The sequence below is a fragment of the Brassica rapa genome, chromosome A05 (assembly GCF_000309985.2).
Source record: "Brassica rapa cultivar Chiifu-401-42 chromosome A05, CAAS_Brap_v3.01, whole genome shotgun sequence".
Lineage (NCBI taxonomy): Eukaryota > Viridiplantae > Streptophyta > Magnoliopsida > Brassicales > Brassicaceae > Brassica > Brassica rapa.
In genome coordinates this window covers 9,498,363-9,518,114 of record NC_024799.2, presented here as the reverse complement: position 1 = coordinate 9,518,114, position 19,752 = coordinate 9,498,363, and the positions used below count along the sequence as shown (strand labels likewise).

The following is a 19,752-nucleotide window of genomic DNA, read 5'->3' as shown; positions in this document are numbered from 1 at the left end:
TAGGCGGCCGCCTAGGCGGCTAGGTGGCCGCATTTTCGAACAGGGATATTTACAATGCAATTTTTATTTTTTTTAATTTTTTTTGTTCGTAAAACTATTTATTTGAATTATTTTAATAAATAGGAAAGGACATTATAGATAAAAATGAACCAAATTAGAAACTAGCCTATGTCCCTGTTTTTTGGTATAAAAACTAATTTTCCCTATTTAGTAATTGTATCAAATGATGATGTTTAGCTTATAAGTGAAAGTGATAGTTGTGTTGGATTACTGGTAAAACGAAATAATTAAATAAAAGTAGTACATTTGAAAAAATACAAAGCGTTATTAGTAATTAATTATAATTAGAATATTTCTTTAATAAAGAGAAAATGAAATAAGTGGAGAAAATGTAACTTTAAAAAAAATTGATGAAAAAAATGAAATTAACAATTGGAGATGCAGACTATCTCTAGATGACGAAATATTTTTAAATGTTGCAACGAAGAGAGATTAATGTTCTAGACAATAACAATAGAGGTGGAAGAAACATAGATAAGAGAAAACATTAGGTAGCTTGAGATACAAGTACATAAACAAGGGAGAGAATCAGCCAAAGAAGCTAGGATCGTAGCCATTGCTAGAAGTGGCCAAGACATAGTAAGCAACGATGTGACCAATAGAACCCCAAGCAAGAACATCGACGATGTTGAATCCAACAGGGTCGTTCGATTTCAAGAGGCTGACGTATTCCTTGGCACGATCATCTCCGGCTTCGAAGTGGGTTTTGCCGTTCTGCTCCGGAACCTGTTTGGCCACATTCTCTCTCTGGAAGTTGAAGAAGACGAACCGACCAAGGAAGAGGGAGAGACCAGTGCTGAGGCTTATAACGACGGATGGGCTGAGCTCGGCTCTCACGACGGCGGAGGAAGATCTTCTTCCGGCGGTGGTGGATAGCTTGGGTAAGGAGGAGGAGGAGGAGCCACCCAGGCGGAGAGGACGGAGGCCGTGGAATGAGATGGAGTTTGGGTTTTTCTGGGAGATTACAGTGGAGAAAGTTGTGGGTGTGAGCAGAGCAGATGCGCTTGTCGCCATGTTATCTTCTTCTTCTTCTTTTGGAGAGCTTTAGCGAAAGAGAGAATGAGTGGTTTTACCTTTATGATCTTCTTGGAGGAGACGATTACAAGATTTTGTTTGTGAGGACACGATCCCTGGTTGATGACGTGGCATTCTCTTGTTGGTTCGTTTTGGATTATCAGATTTCATACAAATAGTTTTATTTGTCTTAAAGCCCCTTACTGTTTATAATGTTTCGATTTAATCCAACATTAAATTAATTTTTGCGTTAAGGCCCTTATTGTTTAGACGTTATTCTAGTCTTTACAATTTTTTTGGTTCGATTACATAAACCTTACCAGCAGGAGATCCCATAATGAGACTATACAAAGAATCCCTCGCGGTTTTAATGTTAGAAAAAGCTCCCAAGATGTGGATCCTCGTGTCAGCGATCACAATCCTTGTCTTTGTAGAGTTCTCAATCGCAAACTTGGTCTTCCCTCCTTTCCCTGACAATCTCCCGATAGCACGGGGCAGATGCTTGCCTTTAAGAGTCTTGACATCCAGCTTGATCTCAATAGATTCGACATACAGCTCGTCCACTCTCAAGAGAGAGATCACATCAGGGATATCGAAACCGAGCATGAAAGCGTGCACGAAATCCGCAGACTTCTGAAGATTGCTGATATCAGGTGTGTCGGCTAGGGTTTTGAGCTCGACTTTGCGGGATCCGCGATTCATGCGAATGTCAACTTTCATCTGGTGGTAGATAGGAGTGTAGATATCTAACCAAGCTTTCTCGAGAGGAGAGTAGCGGTTAGATGGGACGGATACCTTCCGGAACTAAACCCTGCCATCAGACATCTCATTAACCTTGAGTGGCTTAAAGATTGGCTTAGCAGGTAGTGACTCCGGTTCAGTTGCTGATTGAATTTCCATTTCGGTAGATTCTTCTGCCATTGATTTCTTTACATTTGAACAATTATCTTTTTTTTTTTCAGACCTATAAAAGAACATACATCTTTTATATACTAAAGCACAAGTCACTTCACCAATAAAATTTTGACACATAATCATGTTTAGAAAACCTAATATCAATTAAAAAAAAGAAAAACAATTGTGAATCGATTTATTTTGAAACCAAAATCTAAATCCCTTAATTTATGTATCACATTCAAATTTTCCACTACAAGTTAGTAACTTCCCACTAACTTTCACTTCTGTTCTACAAAAGTAAGAAACCTCTGAAGAAAATGACAACAAAGAAATGTCGACTTCTCCGGGTCTCACAATTATGTCAATCGGATGACTAACTTTCCTTTCATTGTATAAATACTAGGTGGCTTTCACCCGCGCAAGCGCAGGGTTAGTGGGTTTCTATGTCATTTAGTTATAAGTGCATGATGTTATATATAGTTTGCGTCTATGCGTCTTATATTGTTTTATAATTTGCATGTACTTGCAAGGTCATATTATTTGCATGGGTTATATTTGTGTTTTGTACATTTTCTGGTATTTATAATCTCTTTCCATATATTGATGGCACATATATGATTTATCTGTCAAGTTTTATACAGTATAACTTTGTGTTCTTCTAATCTTATCTTAATATTTTCCTATGAATAAATTGCAGGTACCCGCGTACAGCTCTGAGCCGGAGGTCAAAAGAGTGTGAATGTTAATTAGAATATTAGAATCATGTAATGTCAAATTAAAATAATTTTGTCTCTTCCCACGTCTACATTTTCTTTGACTACAATTCATCCTTCACAGTACCACCTTTTGGTTTTAACTTTTCGTTGATGAATACAACCATGTCCTAGGAGCTCAATTTAATTAATAGTTTTAACTGCAAATCAGACTTGTTAAGATACACCAAAAAGTAGTGAAAGCGAAAAGGGCTTGAGCTAGTGAAGCTCTATGAAAAGGGTTATTCTGCTTCTCATTTCTATCAAATTTGTAGAGAAATGTCGTCAGATAATCATTAACCTGTCATTAACAAAGATCGGGTCATCATTTGGGAATCACCTATCTTGGTTCTCAATGCCTCACAATTCAACACCATGGTTTATGTACCTGTTTTTAGTTTCCCTCACGCGATCCATGAGTTTTTATCTCGGTTTCGATTAATAAAATCTTTGGTTTAGCATAGTGGTCTTTTGGTTTTACTTACCTCAAGATGAACATTGTCTGGACAGTTTGATACCAACTGATCAAAAGTCTTTCCTACCACAGTCACCACACTTTTTTCCTACAGATTTCGTCGGTTAGTTAATCTTAGTTAATATAGGGTCCTAAATATAAACATAAGCTGCACGTAAAAATATACACATGAAGACAAAATCAAAGAACTAAATCTTTCTGACATGATTCAGCATTTACTAAATACCTTCGGTTTAAGCCTTCTTGCAAAATCTTCAAGAGGTTGAGCCTGATTCTGAAGGTCATCACCCTTGGCAAAGATATTTACCTAACCATGGAAAGAAAAATTAAAGTAGGATTCAATCATAATCGGGAAAACATATAATCGAAACTGCTAACCTATACAAACTTATATGACAAAAATTCTAACCTGAAGTTAACATATAGGTCTGGAGTAAACTCAAAGAATATTGCTTTTGGTCAGTCTTGTGATCAACTAAAACTTGTTCTAGCCTAGAAATTCCAATATGTTCTCCATCTGATACGATACATCAGCATAACCACGTAATACTAGAAATTATTATTCCAATAAAACATCACAGTATCTCGTCGAGCTCATGGAAAAGGCTTTTCGTGACATCGCTGAGAAAATGTAACATTATGCATAACTGAGAAGTGAAAATAGCATCATTTGCCACATATTTATAGTAGTGAGGATACCTGAAACGGCAGAAGTGAAAAAATTATGCTTAGTTCAACATAGTGAATACCTTTATTAGAAGTGATGATAGATGTGACAGAGGTTGGGTGAACTCTTCTTTTTATGAGCAAAGGCTGGGTGAACTCCCGAAGTTCTAAATTAAGGTTCATACGGAACGTCGGCATGATTGACAGAGGAGCACGAGTGATGACGATCCGTAATTTGCTAATTATCAATATTGGTGGACTTGAATGATAACTTGGTCGATTGAGTGTTTTTACATAGGCCCATTAAAAAATAAAACAGATGACCTTCGTAAATATATATTAGTTCGGTCATCAATGTACAAAGTATCATTTAGTTTAGTGGTATAAATGTTGGTGTTTATATCACAGTAACCCGGATTTTAACCAAAAGCTTGACATTATTACACTTTTTTAAAGTGGGATCCACTTACCTGTTGACGTGTCGCATCACTCTTGATGCAACTGCCCTATTATAACTTAGATTATGTCAATTGTTCTCAATCATCACTCGACTGTTTTATCTAGTCAACAATTGGAGATACAAATAAAAGGTAATCACTTTTTATCTATTTTTATTGCGAATTTTTTTAAAATTGCATTTAAAAATCCATGGTTGCTTAAAAGTCTTTGCTAAGCATGCATTATTGTTGTCGAGAGTGCAAGAATACTAATATGATTCATCAAATAATATTATTTTTGTATGATTTTGATGTAAATGACGTTCTTATATTCATGTTGTTCTTCATTATTTATCCTTTGTTTCAGATCTGAAAACTTTAATTATCATGATTTTATATTTATCCTTTGTTTTCAGGTCTGAGAAAAACTTTAGTTAGGATTCACTCCAAAATCCTATCAGTGTGGAACAAACCTACGAGCATCAGCATTAGGAATACTTTGCTGAGTTTTTTATTTAATAAAAAACTAGCATAAAACAAGCGCTTTGCGCAGGATAAATTTATATGAAAATTACTTAAGAAATATCGTATGAAAAATTTTTTATATTATTGATCAAATTAAAATATTTGGCTCTTAAACAATTTTTTTAAACCTTTTTGTAAATTGAATAATTTGTTTACTATTTTCAAAAATATTTAGGTCAAAAAATTATTTATCGCACAAAAACCTAACGTTTAGGCCGAAGAATCTCATGCCTACTATTTGGTTACAATGAAACTATGCCAGTTCGGTTTTATGGTTATGAGAAGTTTACGTTCACGTGTCAATACTATATATCTTCAATGTTTTTTTTCGTTTTTATGTCATTTTGGTTATTGCTCGATATAAATATTTATTTTTGAGTTTATTCTCATTTCTTTCTTTTATTTTGGCCTGAAATTTAGAAAATGTTTAAGATTCAAAATTATTAAAAAGGTACTTACTTAGAATAAGATCTGTGCCTTGTGCAGAATAAATACTTATTTTATATTTGCTGCATATTATGAAATAATAAAATAATAAATATATATTAAATAACTAAAAACCTAGTTACTATTATGTAATAAATTAGCTTGCACAGCCTACCAAAAAAAAATTAGCTTGCACATATAAATCAAATGACTGCTCTTGTTTACGCGCAATCATTTTAGAATAAATAAATTAAAACAATCAATCTTATCTATCGTATATGATATGTAATTAAATTTAAACTATTCAAAGTATATATATATATATATATATATATATATATATATTAACATAATACCTATTAAAATAAAATTATTTATTTATATGATTTTATTATTGTTGTATCTTATTATAGAAAAAAAAAATAAACATTGATCATAAAAGTTTATGTGAGACTTTTAATAGTTTAGTAATTTATAATCGTTTTGAAAAATTCAAAATACAACATATACAAAAAATCTGAACTTTTAATATATGATTAATGTAATTGTGTAATTTATTTTAAAAGTAAAGAGTTAAACAGAAATGATAGAAAGCATACATATTATTAGCAAATCTTCGTTATTTAAAATCATTAATTACTATATATATCATAATCAAATTAGGTAATTCCATAGGTTTATTTAAGGAAATAATATATAATACATAACCACCTTGCTTTAGTTAATATCATATGATATCATATAGTTGGTCTTAAATGTTTCTAGTGAGATATAAAAATCGAATTGGACCAATATGTTTTTCAATTTAATATGAGGATGACACGTAGCACTAATTAACTACCTAATTGATTGACACATAAAAAATGGTTTTTTTTAGTTATTACAAAATCGAGGTTATATATTTTTAAATGTTTCTCAATTAATATATAATGGATTAGAAAAAATGTAGAAAGAAGAGAGAGAATGTAGAAACAAGAAAAAAGGTGAAATTTGCTTCTTCTTGAAGAAACGATTCTGAGCGTTAAAGAAGCTCCTTCAAATTCTGTTGTTTGTCTATTGGTCCAGTAGGTTTAAAACACAAATCAAAAATAAATAATTGACATAATGATTTCTTTTATTGGTTGAGAGATTTTAGGAGTACCTCTCCGCTGTGGATGCTCTTATTCTCTGGTAATAGTAAAGCACATGTTTTCATCTGCTATTTTACATTTTCCTTCCATTATAAGTTATGTAAACTTCTATTATATATGGCCTTCTAAATATATATATTTATATTTTTCAAAAAAAATATAGATTTATAATAATTAATTAACAATAGTAAAATTAAAAAAAAAGAACTCTTTTCCTCAGTACATTTTAGAAGTGAAAACCACTTAACAAAAAGCTAGCTCCACTAATGGATGGAAAATGCAATTATTGTTATTTGAGACAGTATGAAATTTTTAATCTTTGGGTCTAATTACAGCTGTTTTTGCTCTTTCAGTATTTCCTAGGTAGTTGTAAGAGAATTTTACCTTTAGAGACACTTTCTCACATCTATCTAATCTATTAAAAGAGGAGTACAAAATTAGATTATCCCTTAGTTTTCCACTATATTTACAATGGTATGCCACTGAAGTTATTAATTAACCTATCTTTTAGGATAATAGGATTTTTGTCTTTTCTCTTCAATTAATGTATTTCCAAAATTAAATTCTAACTAAAAAATCATGGCAACAATAATTAATAAACCTAACTTTTAATATTTTTTGTCTTTTCCTTTTTTTTTATTATACATATGTGTGTTTGAAAATAATTAATTCCATATATACATTTTGTAATTACATACATTATATGGCAATTATTTTACTAATTCCACATATACATAATAAATAGTATACAACAATTTTATTATACATAATCATAAAATTTTGATCCATAAAACCAGTTTATACAACAATTTTATTATATATAATCATAAAATTTTGATCCATAAAAAATAAAAATACATTTGTATGACTTTATAGGTCATATTCTAAATAAATGGATGATATAACTAAGGGTTTACATGATAAAATAAAACTACTCAATATAAACTATAAAATTATTGTGTTTAGAAATTTCATATTAAAAAATAAATTTTAAAATATATATTATCACTTATACAAATAAATATTTACTTATAAAAAAAATAACACCTGCGCGGGTGCGCGGGTCAAGCTCTAGTTTCCCTTAATAAAGCAACAATTAATAATTCCTAACTAACCATGAATACTTCACACGATACAAAAGAAAAAAACTAACTCATCTATGAAGAGGATTTTCATAAAAGAGTCAAGAAAATTCTGATAAACAAGTCAAGATCTATGAAGGGTGATTTTCATAAATGAGTCAAGAAATTCTCTATCATATCATTGAGGTTAGTGTACAACTGCTTTGGATTTATTGGTGGTTTCTTAGGAATAAATAAGGAGATTGATTGCTTATAAAAATAAGGACTATCTTTTCAAGAAAAGGGGGGAACCTGGTTTCTAATTAGCATTTTATTTGCAAGTGCTTGGAATTAATGGAATTGGTTTGGGGTTTTATTTCAAGATTAACCGTTGTCTTCCATGTCTGCTGTGTGTTTATGATTTATTGCAGAAACTCTTATCAACTCTCCACATTGTCATCAGTGCATATTGCATATCCAGTAGACAAGGCTCAGGACAGGGTATACATATGGATTTTAAAAGGTTAAACGTTTCTTTTCCAAGTCAGACGGTCCAAAGTAAGTGCAAAGTCTTATTTTTATTCTGATTTGAGGTTTCATTCTGGTGTAATGTCTTTGTATTTATTTTGGTTCTCTTGTGTTTTTAAAAACTATAGATACACAGGTCTTGGTCTAAATGTATTCAAGGTTATAGCGAGAAAAAAAATAGAAACGCCCATTTTCTTCTCCGTCGTTGTGGTTAGTAAGTCAATTACAAACTCTTTTTTTCTTACAAATTCTTTTTTGTTATGAATACGGTAAACTTTTCAAGGTTTCAACAGATTTCTTAATTGCTTCAGTATGAGTTAGTTTCTTCTCAAATAAAAATTATATTTCATATAATTATTTAAATATATCGAATGTAATCGATTTTTTTGGGATATGTGTAACAGATAATTACCATCTTCTTAATACGATAATAGATAATACATGTAGAAACCATGTTTACAATAATCATCTCATAAATTAAACCCACCAATTTCGGAAGTTGCCTAAAAATCTAACCTGTGGTTATGGAAAATGCAGTAACTTCAGCATATGTGATTTACATAGAAAATCCGGAACATTAACTTTCAGCATATTCGATTAATATATCTTTTAAGCATTTTGGGAATATTTCAAAAGATCTAGGGGCCCAAAATTAATTGACAAATCTACAAAATTGTGTACATCCTAAACTAATTGACTTACTTTATAAATATTCCTGGTCCATCGATTGATTATATTGTTAATCAATATTTGACAAATTTTAACCAAATGTTGATGGGTCAAGTAGGAAAACAAAATTATTAGAGAACATTTCACTGCCCATTACTAATAACATTCTTATTTTATCCAAACCCAAATTATAAAACACATTATAATCAATTTAACCTCATTGAATCAAAAGTTTAATTAGTATAAAATGTAGAAAGATGTTAGTATATATTAGTTAATTAATAATAATGTTCTAAGAAAAAAATTATTTTTTGAAAAAAAGACTGATAATACGGGTGGACATTCGGGTATTCATTTGCGTTTGGTTCATGTCTATTCGGGTTTTGGATATTCTAAGTTAAACATATCAGCCCCATTCATGTATTTATAAATTTTGGTTCGGATCATTGCGGATTCGGTTTGGGTTTGGATAGTCCGGATAAATTATTTTTAAAAAAATTAAATTCATATATACTTTAAATTTCTCAAAATATAAAAATAAAATAATATATTAAATATAAATTAAAATAATGTATGCCAAAATACATAAACCTAATATATAAATTGGTTTGGCTTGAATATTTGAATAGAATTAATTTATATTTTAAGTATAATTGGTGTTTTGATTATTGATTAGCTATTTTTATAATTATTTTTAATATATATATTTTCAGTTATTTTAGGCAACTTCAAAATATCTTATATACTAAATATTTTTATATATTAATTTTTAGGATAATTAATATATTTAAGTATATAAATCTGATTCAGATATATTCAGATATCCAAAATATTTCAAGTTGAAACGGATTTAGTTCCGATTCTCTAGATACCAAAGTTTTGAACATGTTCGGATATTTAACCAATTTTAGTACTGTTTTGGTACTACTTTTTCTGATCGGATCAGATTCGAGTCAATTTTTCCGATTCCGATTTTTTCCATAGCCCTAACTAATATAATTGTGAATCATATAGTTTTAAAAAAAAATATAAAGCTTTAATTTATAGAACTAAAAACTATTAAAATATTTCCAAAGTAGTTTATTATGAGTATAAAATCCCACATTTTAGAAATACCATCTTTAAAATTCATATTTATTTTACGAACATACAAAATTTACACGATTAAATATATGATTGTATTATAAGTATTTTAAACACACATAATGCTATACTCGATCAACCTTTATATTGCTTTCGTATGAAATTATTTAGAAAAAATAACCCCGCGCTTTTAAAGCGCGGGTCAAAATCTAGTATCAATTAGACTACAAGACACTTATCATTTGAGAGTTGAGACATATTTTCCCTTGTAAAAATGACTCTTATGACCTTAAACTAAAGAAAATGAAACATTTCACTTTCTTTCCATCACACAAATCTCTCTCTTCTTTTTATTTTACTTTATTGTTTTCCTTATCACACCTTATGTTTTTATTTATTTTTATCTCAAATTATAAACTCTATTAAACAAAAATAATTATCATAATAAATTATATATAAAATTCTCTATCTTTTAAAATCTATTTTCATATATATTATATATATATTAATGTGTAGACAAAATTAAATATCGACGTGGATACCAAAACATGGATAATATAATTATAGATTAGATGTAGACATGAACACCATCCACATCGTCTCATGTGTTGTGGCCATGCTCAAGATCGTTGTGGTAGCTGTCTTCGCCTCTTCAATTGTAGAAGGAAAGCCCGAGTAATCTTTTATAAAGCGTAGATCTTTTTCACATGTTTAGCTGAACCATTTTAATCTCATATATTGTAATCTTGTCCATATTTCTACGTACACAATTATTATGTCCATAATTTAAGACTAAACCATATGTGTTCATGAAATATATATATATATATTCATAATTTATTTTCATAACAAATCACTCTCATAGAAATTACCGTCCACATGGTGTTAAGTGTATTATGTACATATATAATGGTTATCATATTAATTTTTTAAAAATTTCAAATTTGTAATAGTGGTAGTAAACCATCATACAATATTATTTGCATTTTTTTGATTCAGACGTACACAAATTACTCGTCGTTCACAAGTCGATCAATAATTCATCGTCATCTTTAGCTTGTTGTCCACAACTTGTTGTCAATAACTTTCCGTCCACAACTCGTCGTCTACAAGGACAAATTTGTCAAAAATACACCTAGGTCCCACCAGAAAGTGTCTCACAAGTGGAAATTGACTCTCATTGTAAAAGAAAGACAAAAAGTATCATAAGGTGTAATCAACTCTTGTTGTAATATGTTTGAGGCGTTAGTTTGATTTTCAATTTGTCGTCAAAATTGAGTACAGTTTTCATGAATTGCCAACAATTTAAAACACTTTTTTCTTTGGGAAATCAAAACATGTTTTTCTCTTAAAATTAAATTATAATGATACACTTTAAACAATTATCATTTTTGGTACGAGTAATTTTAACAATAATTTGCCTATGCATGGGCCATAATACTAGTATATATAAGCAAACACCACCAAAAATACACATATACCAAGTTACCAACTTACCAAGCAAGGTCTGAAACTAACAGGGATTCCCTCATCAAACTGACTAAGCTGAGAATATTATATCAAACAGAGAAGAGAACCGGAGACATAGTTTATGCGTCCACTAGCTAAATTGATACAGCTTCAAAAGTGGATCATAGTATCCAAAAAAATTTACTCTTCCAATAGAATCTCCTATCTATTATCGTAAGTTTAGTTACTGTACAGTAAGAACTAAGAAGAGAAGAGAACCTGGATTGCTTGAGGATGTCGCCGGCTGAGGAAGAGACTAAGAGAAAGACTTGTGGGTTGTGAGATTGTGTTAAAAAACTAGGGCTTGTTCAGAGTGAAACGACGCCGATTTTATATTATCGTGGGTCTTTAAGGCATATCTTCTCTATTAAAAGAGAAGTATCATTTTTATCTACTATTTATAAGTCTACTAAGACCATTTCATTAATTACATAATATGACATAATAATTAATAGGAATATTAATAATAAATTAATTTTAACTATAGATTTGAATTTTATCTTTAGTTATAGCAAAATCTGTTAGAAAAATCTAACAAAATCCTACTAAATTTTTAAATAATTTTTATTAAATATTGTATTAATTAATTTTGTAATTAAGTAATATAATGCTTTCATTTAAATAAATTATCATCTACCACTAAAATAGGTTCAAATTTGTTAATCATGTCAGATTTTTTTTATACAAATGAAGTTATTAACATATGTTAATAATTTATTTCTACAACTATATATTTTCAAAAATCATATGTTGAAAAATATTTTTTATTTGATTATTTCAAATTATGAAAACTCGAAAACGTAATAAAAAAGGTAAAATGTATAAAACAAACCCCTATATTAATAAAGTAATAAGAAACCTAAACAATAAAATTAAAGAGTTATAAAATACATAACACTAAGATATAAATTGTATATTTAAATTTATATAATAATATCAAAATTAAATATTTATAAAATGAAAATATATCCGCACGGTGTGCGGGATAAACTCTAGTAATTATTAGCGTGATGGAAGCAGTTGGAATTTGTGTGCTTCCAAGGTAGGCAACTCTACTTTACAATTATCTTTAAATATTAGATTTCTCAAATAGATTTGCGTCCATTTTCTGTCACCTTGGTTCTTTTGCCCACTCCTTCCAAACATACAAATTACGCATCACTAGTTTCTCTGCTACTATCTGCAAACGCAAATTTTGTAGTTGGTAACGGTATTTTGACGTTTCCAACAATCATAGAAAATACCTAAATTGCTTCGAACCGTTTTAAACATCTTAAATTTAAAAATAGTTCTAACTAACGTTTGAGGTTACGGGCGATTGCAGACGGTTGCATGAAGATACAATAATTTTATTTTTAAAATAATAGAAATACTAAAATATAAATATTTTAATTTATATTAGAAAATTTAAAAACAAATATATTTTCTATAATTTTTCAAAAATTTAAGTGTAATTTTATAAATAAAATTTTATATTTGTTATAATAATATGCATTTTAATATTATATATATATATATATATGTATATATATTGTTAGTTTATTATTAAACCACTACTATTGTATCTGGTAGTTGACTCATAAATATCCTACAAACACAACAATTTCTAACTATTGTATCAGTCATACAAATTTCTTAATAGCGATTAAAACTGCAATTACCCACATCTCTTGCAACCGTATATTCCTATAGTCGCATATGTAACCTCTGCGTTCCTACCAGTCAGATTCTTAATCGGATTTTTCAACTTGAATTTCCCATATTCGAAATCTAACGTATCAAATTTGCATATTAATATTAAACTAGATTTTTACCCGCACAACCGTGCGGGTATATATTTTAACATTGATATATATAGATATTTGTTTTACATAATTACTATATATTTTTTATGTTACTTACATATTTAAATATTTGTATAATTATGTCAAATATAATAATTTTATAGTTTTCATGTTGTAAATTAAAATCATCACATATATATGTTGCTTATTATATATTTGTCCTATTGAATTTGCGTTTGATTACGAAACTAAATTTTTTAATGCATGAAACAACATATATGAAAACAATTTTGTATTTAATTTATTATAATCATGATCTGTAATTCAAATCGCTAGATTTTTTTAGTAATTTTTAATGCTTATTAATTTTATATAATAAATTACTGTATATTAAAAAATTTAAGATAAAATAAATTTTTATACATGTATTATATAGTTTGCTAATATTAACCCGTTCAACCAACATATTATATTTTTAGCATAAATATTTTATATTTATGAAAATGAAATATGTTAACATATAAATTTAAAATAATTTTATCATATATTGTTCAATATAACGTTTTTATTTTAAAATGATAGATATTATTATAAAATTGATAAAATAGGATATAATTTTATTCTATTAGTAAAATTTTATTTCTAATTACAAAATTAGTTGAAAATATTTATATTCAATTTATGACAATTAAGATCTTATTATAATCTTTTTCAAGAGATTTGTTAGAATTTTAATATTTTTTTAAAAAATAAAAGATATAAAAGATATTATGATAAAAGTAGTTAAAAATATTGTATATATTAGCATTAGTGATATACATTTAATAGAGAATTTAAATGATGGTCCAAATAAAAATATCACTCATCAAAAAATCATAATTTTTATTTTTATTAGAAAACAAATTTGAAAAAATTAAAATAGAAATAAATATTTATTTCTAAAAAAATCTTTTAAAATTATTAGTAAATGTATTTTTGAAATTAATTAGTTTCATTTTATTTAAATTTTTGTTTATAAACCAAAACTATATTCAATTTTAATTTCTAATTATATTATATGATAATTTAAATTAAAACTAACTAATTTTCAACAGTAAATTTAAAAAGATTCTAAGAAGATTTTAAAAAGATTTTGTTCGAACATTTTAAATATATTCATTTGTATTTCAAATAAAAAAATAAAGATATTAAAAATATAATAATGAACTTATGTAAAATATGATATTTTTTAGAAATGGTCCAAACTAAAAAAATCACACATGAAAAGAAGTCATGACTTATGTTTTAATATATAAGATATTCAAAGTATTTTCATGGTATCACCACACTTGAATCTGATTCAGTAAAATTCAAATATTTAGCTAACCAATCTAAACATTACCCATCGATTGATCATGTGTAAATATTTTTGAAAATGTGCAAGAATGCTTATGCTTGCATTTACTTGAATACCAGAATATGATTAGTGTAATCAAGCTTTTTTGGCGGTTTTGCGAACTATCAAATTGGATGATAAAATATAGTTTTATCCATTGATATTTATAAAAAGAGAAGCAAGATTATATCGTTGTTAAGAGGAAAGGCAACCAATGGTGGGGTCTTAGTGGAATCTTGAATTCCTTTACAAGAGTGCAAGTTTTCTCTTATGATCTCACCTGTGATGCAGATTGTTTGAATTGCTTTTTTGAGTGATGAATATTGAGAAATACATTGATTAAAGCATAGAATAAGTGTACATATATAATTGGCCCAAGAGGAGAAGAAATGTATTTGTGTGTTTGTCATTTTGTGGGACACTGAATCTAGAATCTATCCATCACCCAATCTTACAAGCAACGGACCTCTTTTAAATAATGTCCAAATCAGTCGCGTATCATTTCCCCGAAAATATAAGACTTGAATCCTGATTATATATCTCCAACTCTTGATTATTCTATCCCACCTTGTTTCCCAAAATATTAGTTACATTCATTACGTTATGAATATGTTTAGGTCACCGTTGTATTCATTTTCAGTGGACCTTAATCATCCTAATCACAGTGTGTGAGATCTAATCTATTAATTTAGAGTTCTATTTTTATCTACCATTAACAAGTCATTGTAGGACCACTTAAAAAATTAGTTAATGTGATATATTTGATTATTTACATTAAAAATAAACCAACTATAAATTTGAATTTTAGTTTTTAATTATAACAAAATCTGTTGAGAAAAAAATCTAACAAAATCTGACTTAAAATTTAAATATTTTTTATAAAATAACATACTAATTAATTTCTTAATTAGTAATTTAATATTATTATAAATCGTTGTTAACTAAAATTTTATTTTAAAACAAGAAAATAAAAATTATATACTATTTTTTTTATAAATTCTATAATTATATTCTGTATCATATAAAAATAGAAGTGCTATATGAATTAAATATGACAAAATTTTATTAAAACGTAAATTAACAAACTGTTTTTTTTAAAAAAAAATTTCACATAAATAAATTATCACTCATCATTAAAATGGGTTAAAAATCATAAACTATATAATTTTTTATACAAAAATAAATTTATAAACATAGGTTAAACTTTTATATCTACAACTATATATCATATTTTTATTTATTTTGAAACTCTCAACAATATATTGTTTAAAATGTTTATATACAAAAATATAATAGTAATAATAACATTTAGTTCATATAGTATTTAAAAATATGTTATTAGAAAACTGTGAAATTTTAGTAACTCATTAAAAATTTTAATGACAAACCAAATTTTAATTATAAATTTTCTTATATTTTAATTATAACAAAATCAGTAGGAAAAATTTAGAAACTATTACCAAAATTCAAATATTTTTATATAAAATAATGTATTAACATAGTAACAAAAATAAATTCAAAATTCATGTAATCTTTCAAACTAAAAAATAGTAGTTTAACTTTTAAAAGTTTTTTGACAAGAATAACTTTTTGAAATGCACCACCAAAAAACAAACTATATATGTTGTAAAAACTAAAGCAATCTAATATTTTGAAATCTTCATTAAGAATAAAAAGGAAACTTAATAGTTATAACATCCAAAAAATATCCAATATCAATAAATTTTACTAAAATAATATGATAGATGCTACTATGTATAAAATTTACTAAAATAGTAGGGCTATATTATTTAAACAAAACAGTGTTTTAACTTATAAATCCGTAAAACACTAAAATAATATATGTTAAAGTATATTTATTTAAACACAACATGTAAATATAAATTATCTTAAACATATTTGTTTTCTATAGAATAAATTTTAAAAATGTATTATATCAAAATGTATAAATTAAAGAAAACATATTTTGAAAGAAGCTATCTATTTGATTATTTCATATTTTTATTTTATTGTACCTAACTCGAAAATATATTAGTAAGTAATAAAAATTAATAACAAAATAAAATGTATTAAACAAATCACTATATATTAATCCGGATAATAAATATAAACAATAATATTATATAGTTACACAATATAGAATACTAAAATAGAAATTATATATTTAAAACATTTTAATAATATAAAATACATTTATAAAATAAAATAAAATATCTGCACGGATGTGCGAGTTAAAATCTAGTTTTATATTGAAGGCAAGGACCGTTGTTAATAAACCAGACCGAACCACTTTCATCTTAATTAAACCAAATAAAATAAATAATATTCGAGTTTTAGGGATTAACATTCTCAGGATAACATCTTGTTTATCACCAAAGCGTTTTTGCACAACTTTAGAAACACCTCGTTTCTCTTTGAAAGCTCTGCATCATTTCCTCCGCGTGACTCTAACTCGGTAGCACATGACTCTATGGCGCTTATCGCCGCATGCAGCCAGACATCAACGTCAGCATGTGCGTCAGCGAGCATGGCGGATATTGAGTCGTCGAGCTGCTCCACAGCATCTTGGTAGTTTTTCTGGCAGTCTTCAAATGTGGCCTCCGTTGCTGGCTCCAAATCCTCGTGGCTCAGATTTTCCTTGATGTAAGCAGAAGTAGCAGATGCGTCTGACGATGCAACGGAGATAGCTATAATCTCAATTTGGTTGCTGGTGGCTGCAAATTCACCGGACTCAGGGCGCGACTTTATGGTAGAGAGGCAGAGTTTTGGGTCGTCACAATGTTTGCACAGATCGGAAATTAAACTGGAATCAGCATTTCCACCGATGGAGAAGAAAGAAATGATGCAGAGAAAGATAAGTCCGGTGAATTGCTTCATCATCTTTTATTAGGTCTGGAATGATTAGGGTTATGGATGATGAATAGAGATTTATATTTGAAAAAATGAAACAATAACGAAAGTTCAAAGCGAGTTTTGTTTATTGTTTTTGTTTTCTTGTTGTTGAAGAGATCTGTTTTTAGTAATTTTGTCTGCCTTCAGAAAATCGGCGGGAAATATGCAACGGTCAAACAGAAAACAAATAACAACTTATTGGGCCAATATTATACTGAGCCTTCTGGATCAGTACTTGTTAATTGATCTATGGGCTGAAATGCTAATTCCAAACAAGATTAAAACCAATGTTTAAGACTAATATTGTATTTTAAGTTTTTCTTTTTTTTTTTTTTTTCTCGATATACAGATGTGTGTAATGTATCATCAGCTCATGCAATATATATATGAAGTATATTCCTTCAATCATTTCACTCTCTTCATTTATGAAGTTTCCTTAAGGTTTCTTAGACTAAGAATATACGAAATACTCAACGAAATAGTAATTTAAAATAATAAACACATAACTTCTGTGTGTATGAAAACTAATTTTCTTTGGAATGTGGACGACTATCTCTATCCACGACCCAGTCCTTATACACTCACCAAAGCAAAGTCCTTAAAAATGATAATAGTGGACTTGACTTCATCACATTATAAAGAGTTTATACTAAGCACAACTTGATTCAGGATAAAATATACACACATTAATTATTAGAAAACTATTTAAAATGTAAATCATTTCATCAGATTATAAAGGGTATATACTCAAACAATTTAAGACGCATAAGTATTACTTTTTGTAACAGAAGATTAGGACACAGATGAAGAGTTTTGATAACGTGTAATCTTTTTTCTTTTAACTAGGGTTGGCCCGCCCTACGGGCGGGATATTAGTTAATTTGATATTCACTAAATGCTCGAGTTGAAATTTGTTTTAAGATTTAGGAATTTGGTTATCTGTTATGTGTTACTTATTAGTATGCGGTGGTATAGTTGTTTTTCGATTATTCTTACTTTGGTATTGTATCAAATTAACTAATTGTCGAACTCATAATTATAGATGTACAAATGTGGATTTGTGATAAAGTTTGATGACAATACTGTTTTTTTTAACTATTATTCATAGTGGAGTGTGCATGTGTCAGAAAGAGGCATATAACAACTTTTATGTTTTTGCGTATGGATTTTAAATATATACTAGATTTTCACCCGCCCTTTGAAAGGGCGGGTACATTTTTTGTTTTAATTTAATTTTTATATTAGTGTTTCTTCTTGTAGTTATATTTGTGTTTTTTTTTGTAATCATATGTATAAATCTTAATCAAAATCTATTTTATAAAATAATAGTAGCTAAAAAGTTATATGTTCGGTTTTTTGTAATTATATGTATGTATACATGTTTCTTTGTAATCATATTTGTATGTTCTACATTTATTTTATTTTTTTTTATGTTTCTATAACTTTTAAATTGCTATTATTTTATAAAATATAATAGATTTTGATTAAAATTTATACATATATATGATTAAAAAAATATAAATATGATTACAAAAAAAATTATAAAAATTAAATTTCTAAAAGAAGTTAACATAAAATATACTTACTCTTTAAAATGACAGAACATATAAATGCTGATATTATTGAAAATGTAATGTTGGTAAAACCCAAAAGGAAAGAATAATTGTTATATAATATATAACTGTGGGACAATATAAAAATTAGAATGAAGTGGCCACCGATAATTTTGGACATGAAGTTACAAAATTTGTCTTGACCAATAAGAAAGTAGTTACGGAGATATAGATGTAAATGCAGTTATGTTTTATATAGATGTGGATCCTTCAAATTTAAAAGCGTCAGTTGGGCTTGGTTCCACATGTACACAAACGTAAAAGTTAGCAATTATATTTTATAGTTATATTTGTAGTTATATTTAGATGATGTATATGATTTTTAATTGGACTCAACTATTATCAATGGGGCATGTTCCTGTTTTAATAGTATTGATTATTTTGTATAATGCATACTTGCTCTACAATATTTGCTTGTAGACTAAAAAAACTGTTTTCTATATTTTTAAAAGAGAAAATATTTAGTCTAAAATATAACATTGACACATGTATAGAGGTTTTTCAACCATTACTTCACTGGCACAAAATATTTATAACTGCAAATACCTTCTTTTAAAAGTAAAACTAATAAAAGCGTGTACAACAAATGTATTTGGATATATATACTATATGCATCGAGTTATAAAGGGTGGAAACATTACAAAACTGTTTCGAGCATAGTTTTTAACTTCACGATCTTTATCTTGATGTCAGTTCAGTGTCAGCCCTAGCCACAAGAAGAAGAAGCATGGGCTTCCAGCCGACACGATAATAAGTATTTTCGCGGCCACATATTTATAAAAAGTGACTTTACCTTAGTGGTTCTAAGAGAAATTACCAGTGCTGAAGGTGTTGGGTTCAATTATCCTTGACTGCA

The 19,752-nt window shown here is 27.9% G+C and overlaps 2 protein-coding genes, 1 long non-coding RNA gene and 1 pseudogene across 3 annotated transcripts; all 4 read right to left on the bottom strand.

Moving 5' to 3' along the window:
• Nucleotides 1–446: 446 nt before the first annotated feature.
• On the bottom strand, nucleotides 447–1,149 carry LOC103868386 (photosystem I reaction center subunit V, chloroplastic). The gene has a single exon (XM_009146490.3). The coding sequence runs from the start codon at nucleotides 1,072–1,074 to the stop codon at nucleotides 589–591; it is 486 nt and encodes a 161-aa protein (XP_009144738.1). The 5' UTR covers nucleotides 1,075–1,149; the 3' UTR covers nucleotides 447–588.
• On the bottom strand, nucleotides 1,098–3,044 carry LOC103868385 (annotated as a pseudogene).
• Nucleotides 3,045–7,844: 4,800 nt separating this feature from the next.
• On the bottom strand, nucleotides 7,845–11,979 carry LOC117133944. The gene is made up of 2 exons (XR_004458018.1): nucleotides 11,452–11,979; nucleotides 7,845–10,829 (listed from the first exon to the last, which is right to left on the bottom strand). It is a non-coding gene; the product is annotated as an uncharacterized LOC117133944 (long non-coding RNA).
• Nucleotides 11,980–15,841: 3,862 nt separating this feature from the next.
• Nucleotides 15,842–19,541, bottom strand: LOC103868384 (pectinesterase inhibitor). The gene has a single exon (XM_033291151.1). It carries the CDS (start codon nucleotides 17,269–17,271, stop codon nucleotides 16,741–16,743), a length of 531 nt encoding a protein of 176 aa, XP_033147042.1. The 5' UTR covers nucleotides 17,272–19,541; the 3' UTR covers nucleotides 15,842–16,740.
• Nucleotides 19,542–19,752: the final 211 nt, after the last annotated feature.

What these genes read in the sequence shown, in the direction of transcription:
- LOC103868386 (XM_009146490.3), bottom strand. Translation starts at nt 1,074, where the DNA reads ATGGCGACAAGCGCATCTGCTCTGCTCACACCCACAACTTTCTCCACT.
- LOC103868384 (XM_033291151.1), bottom strand. Translation starts at nt 17,271, where the DNA reads ATGATGAAGCAATTCACCGGACTTATCTTTCTCTGCATCATTTCTTTC.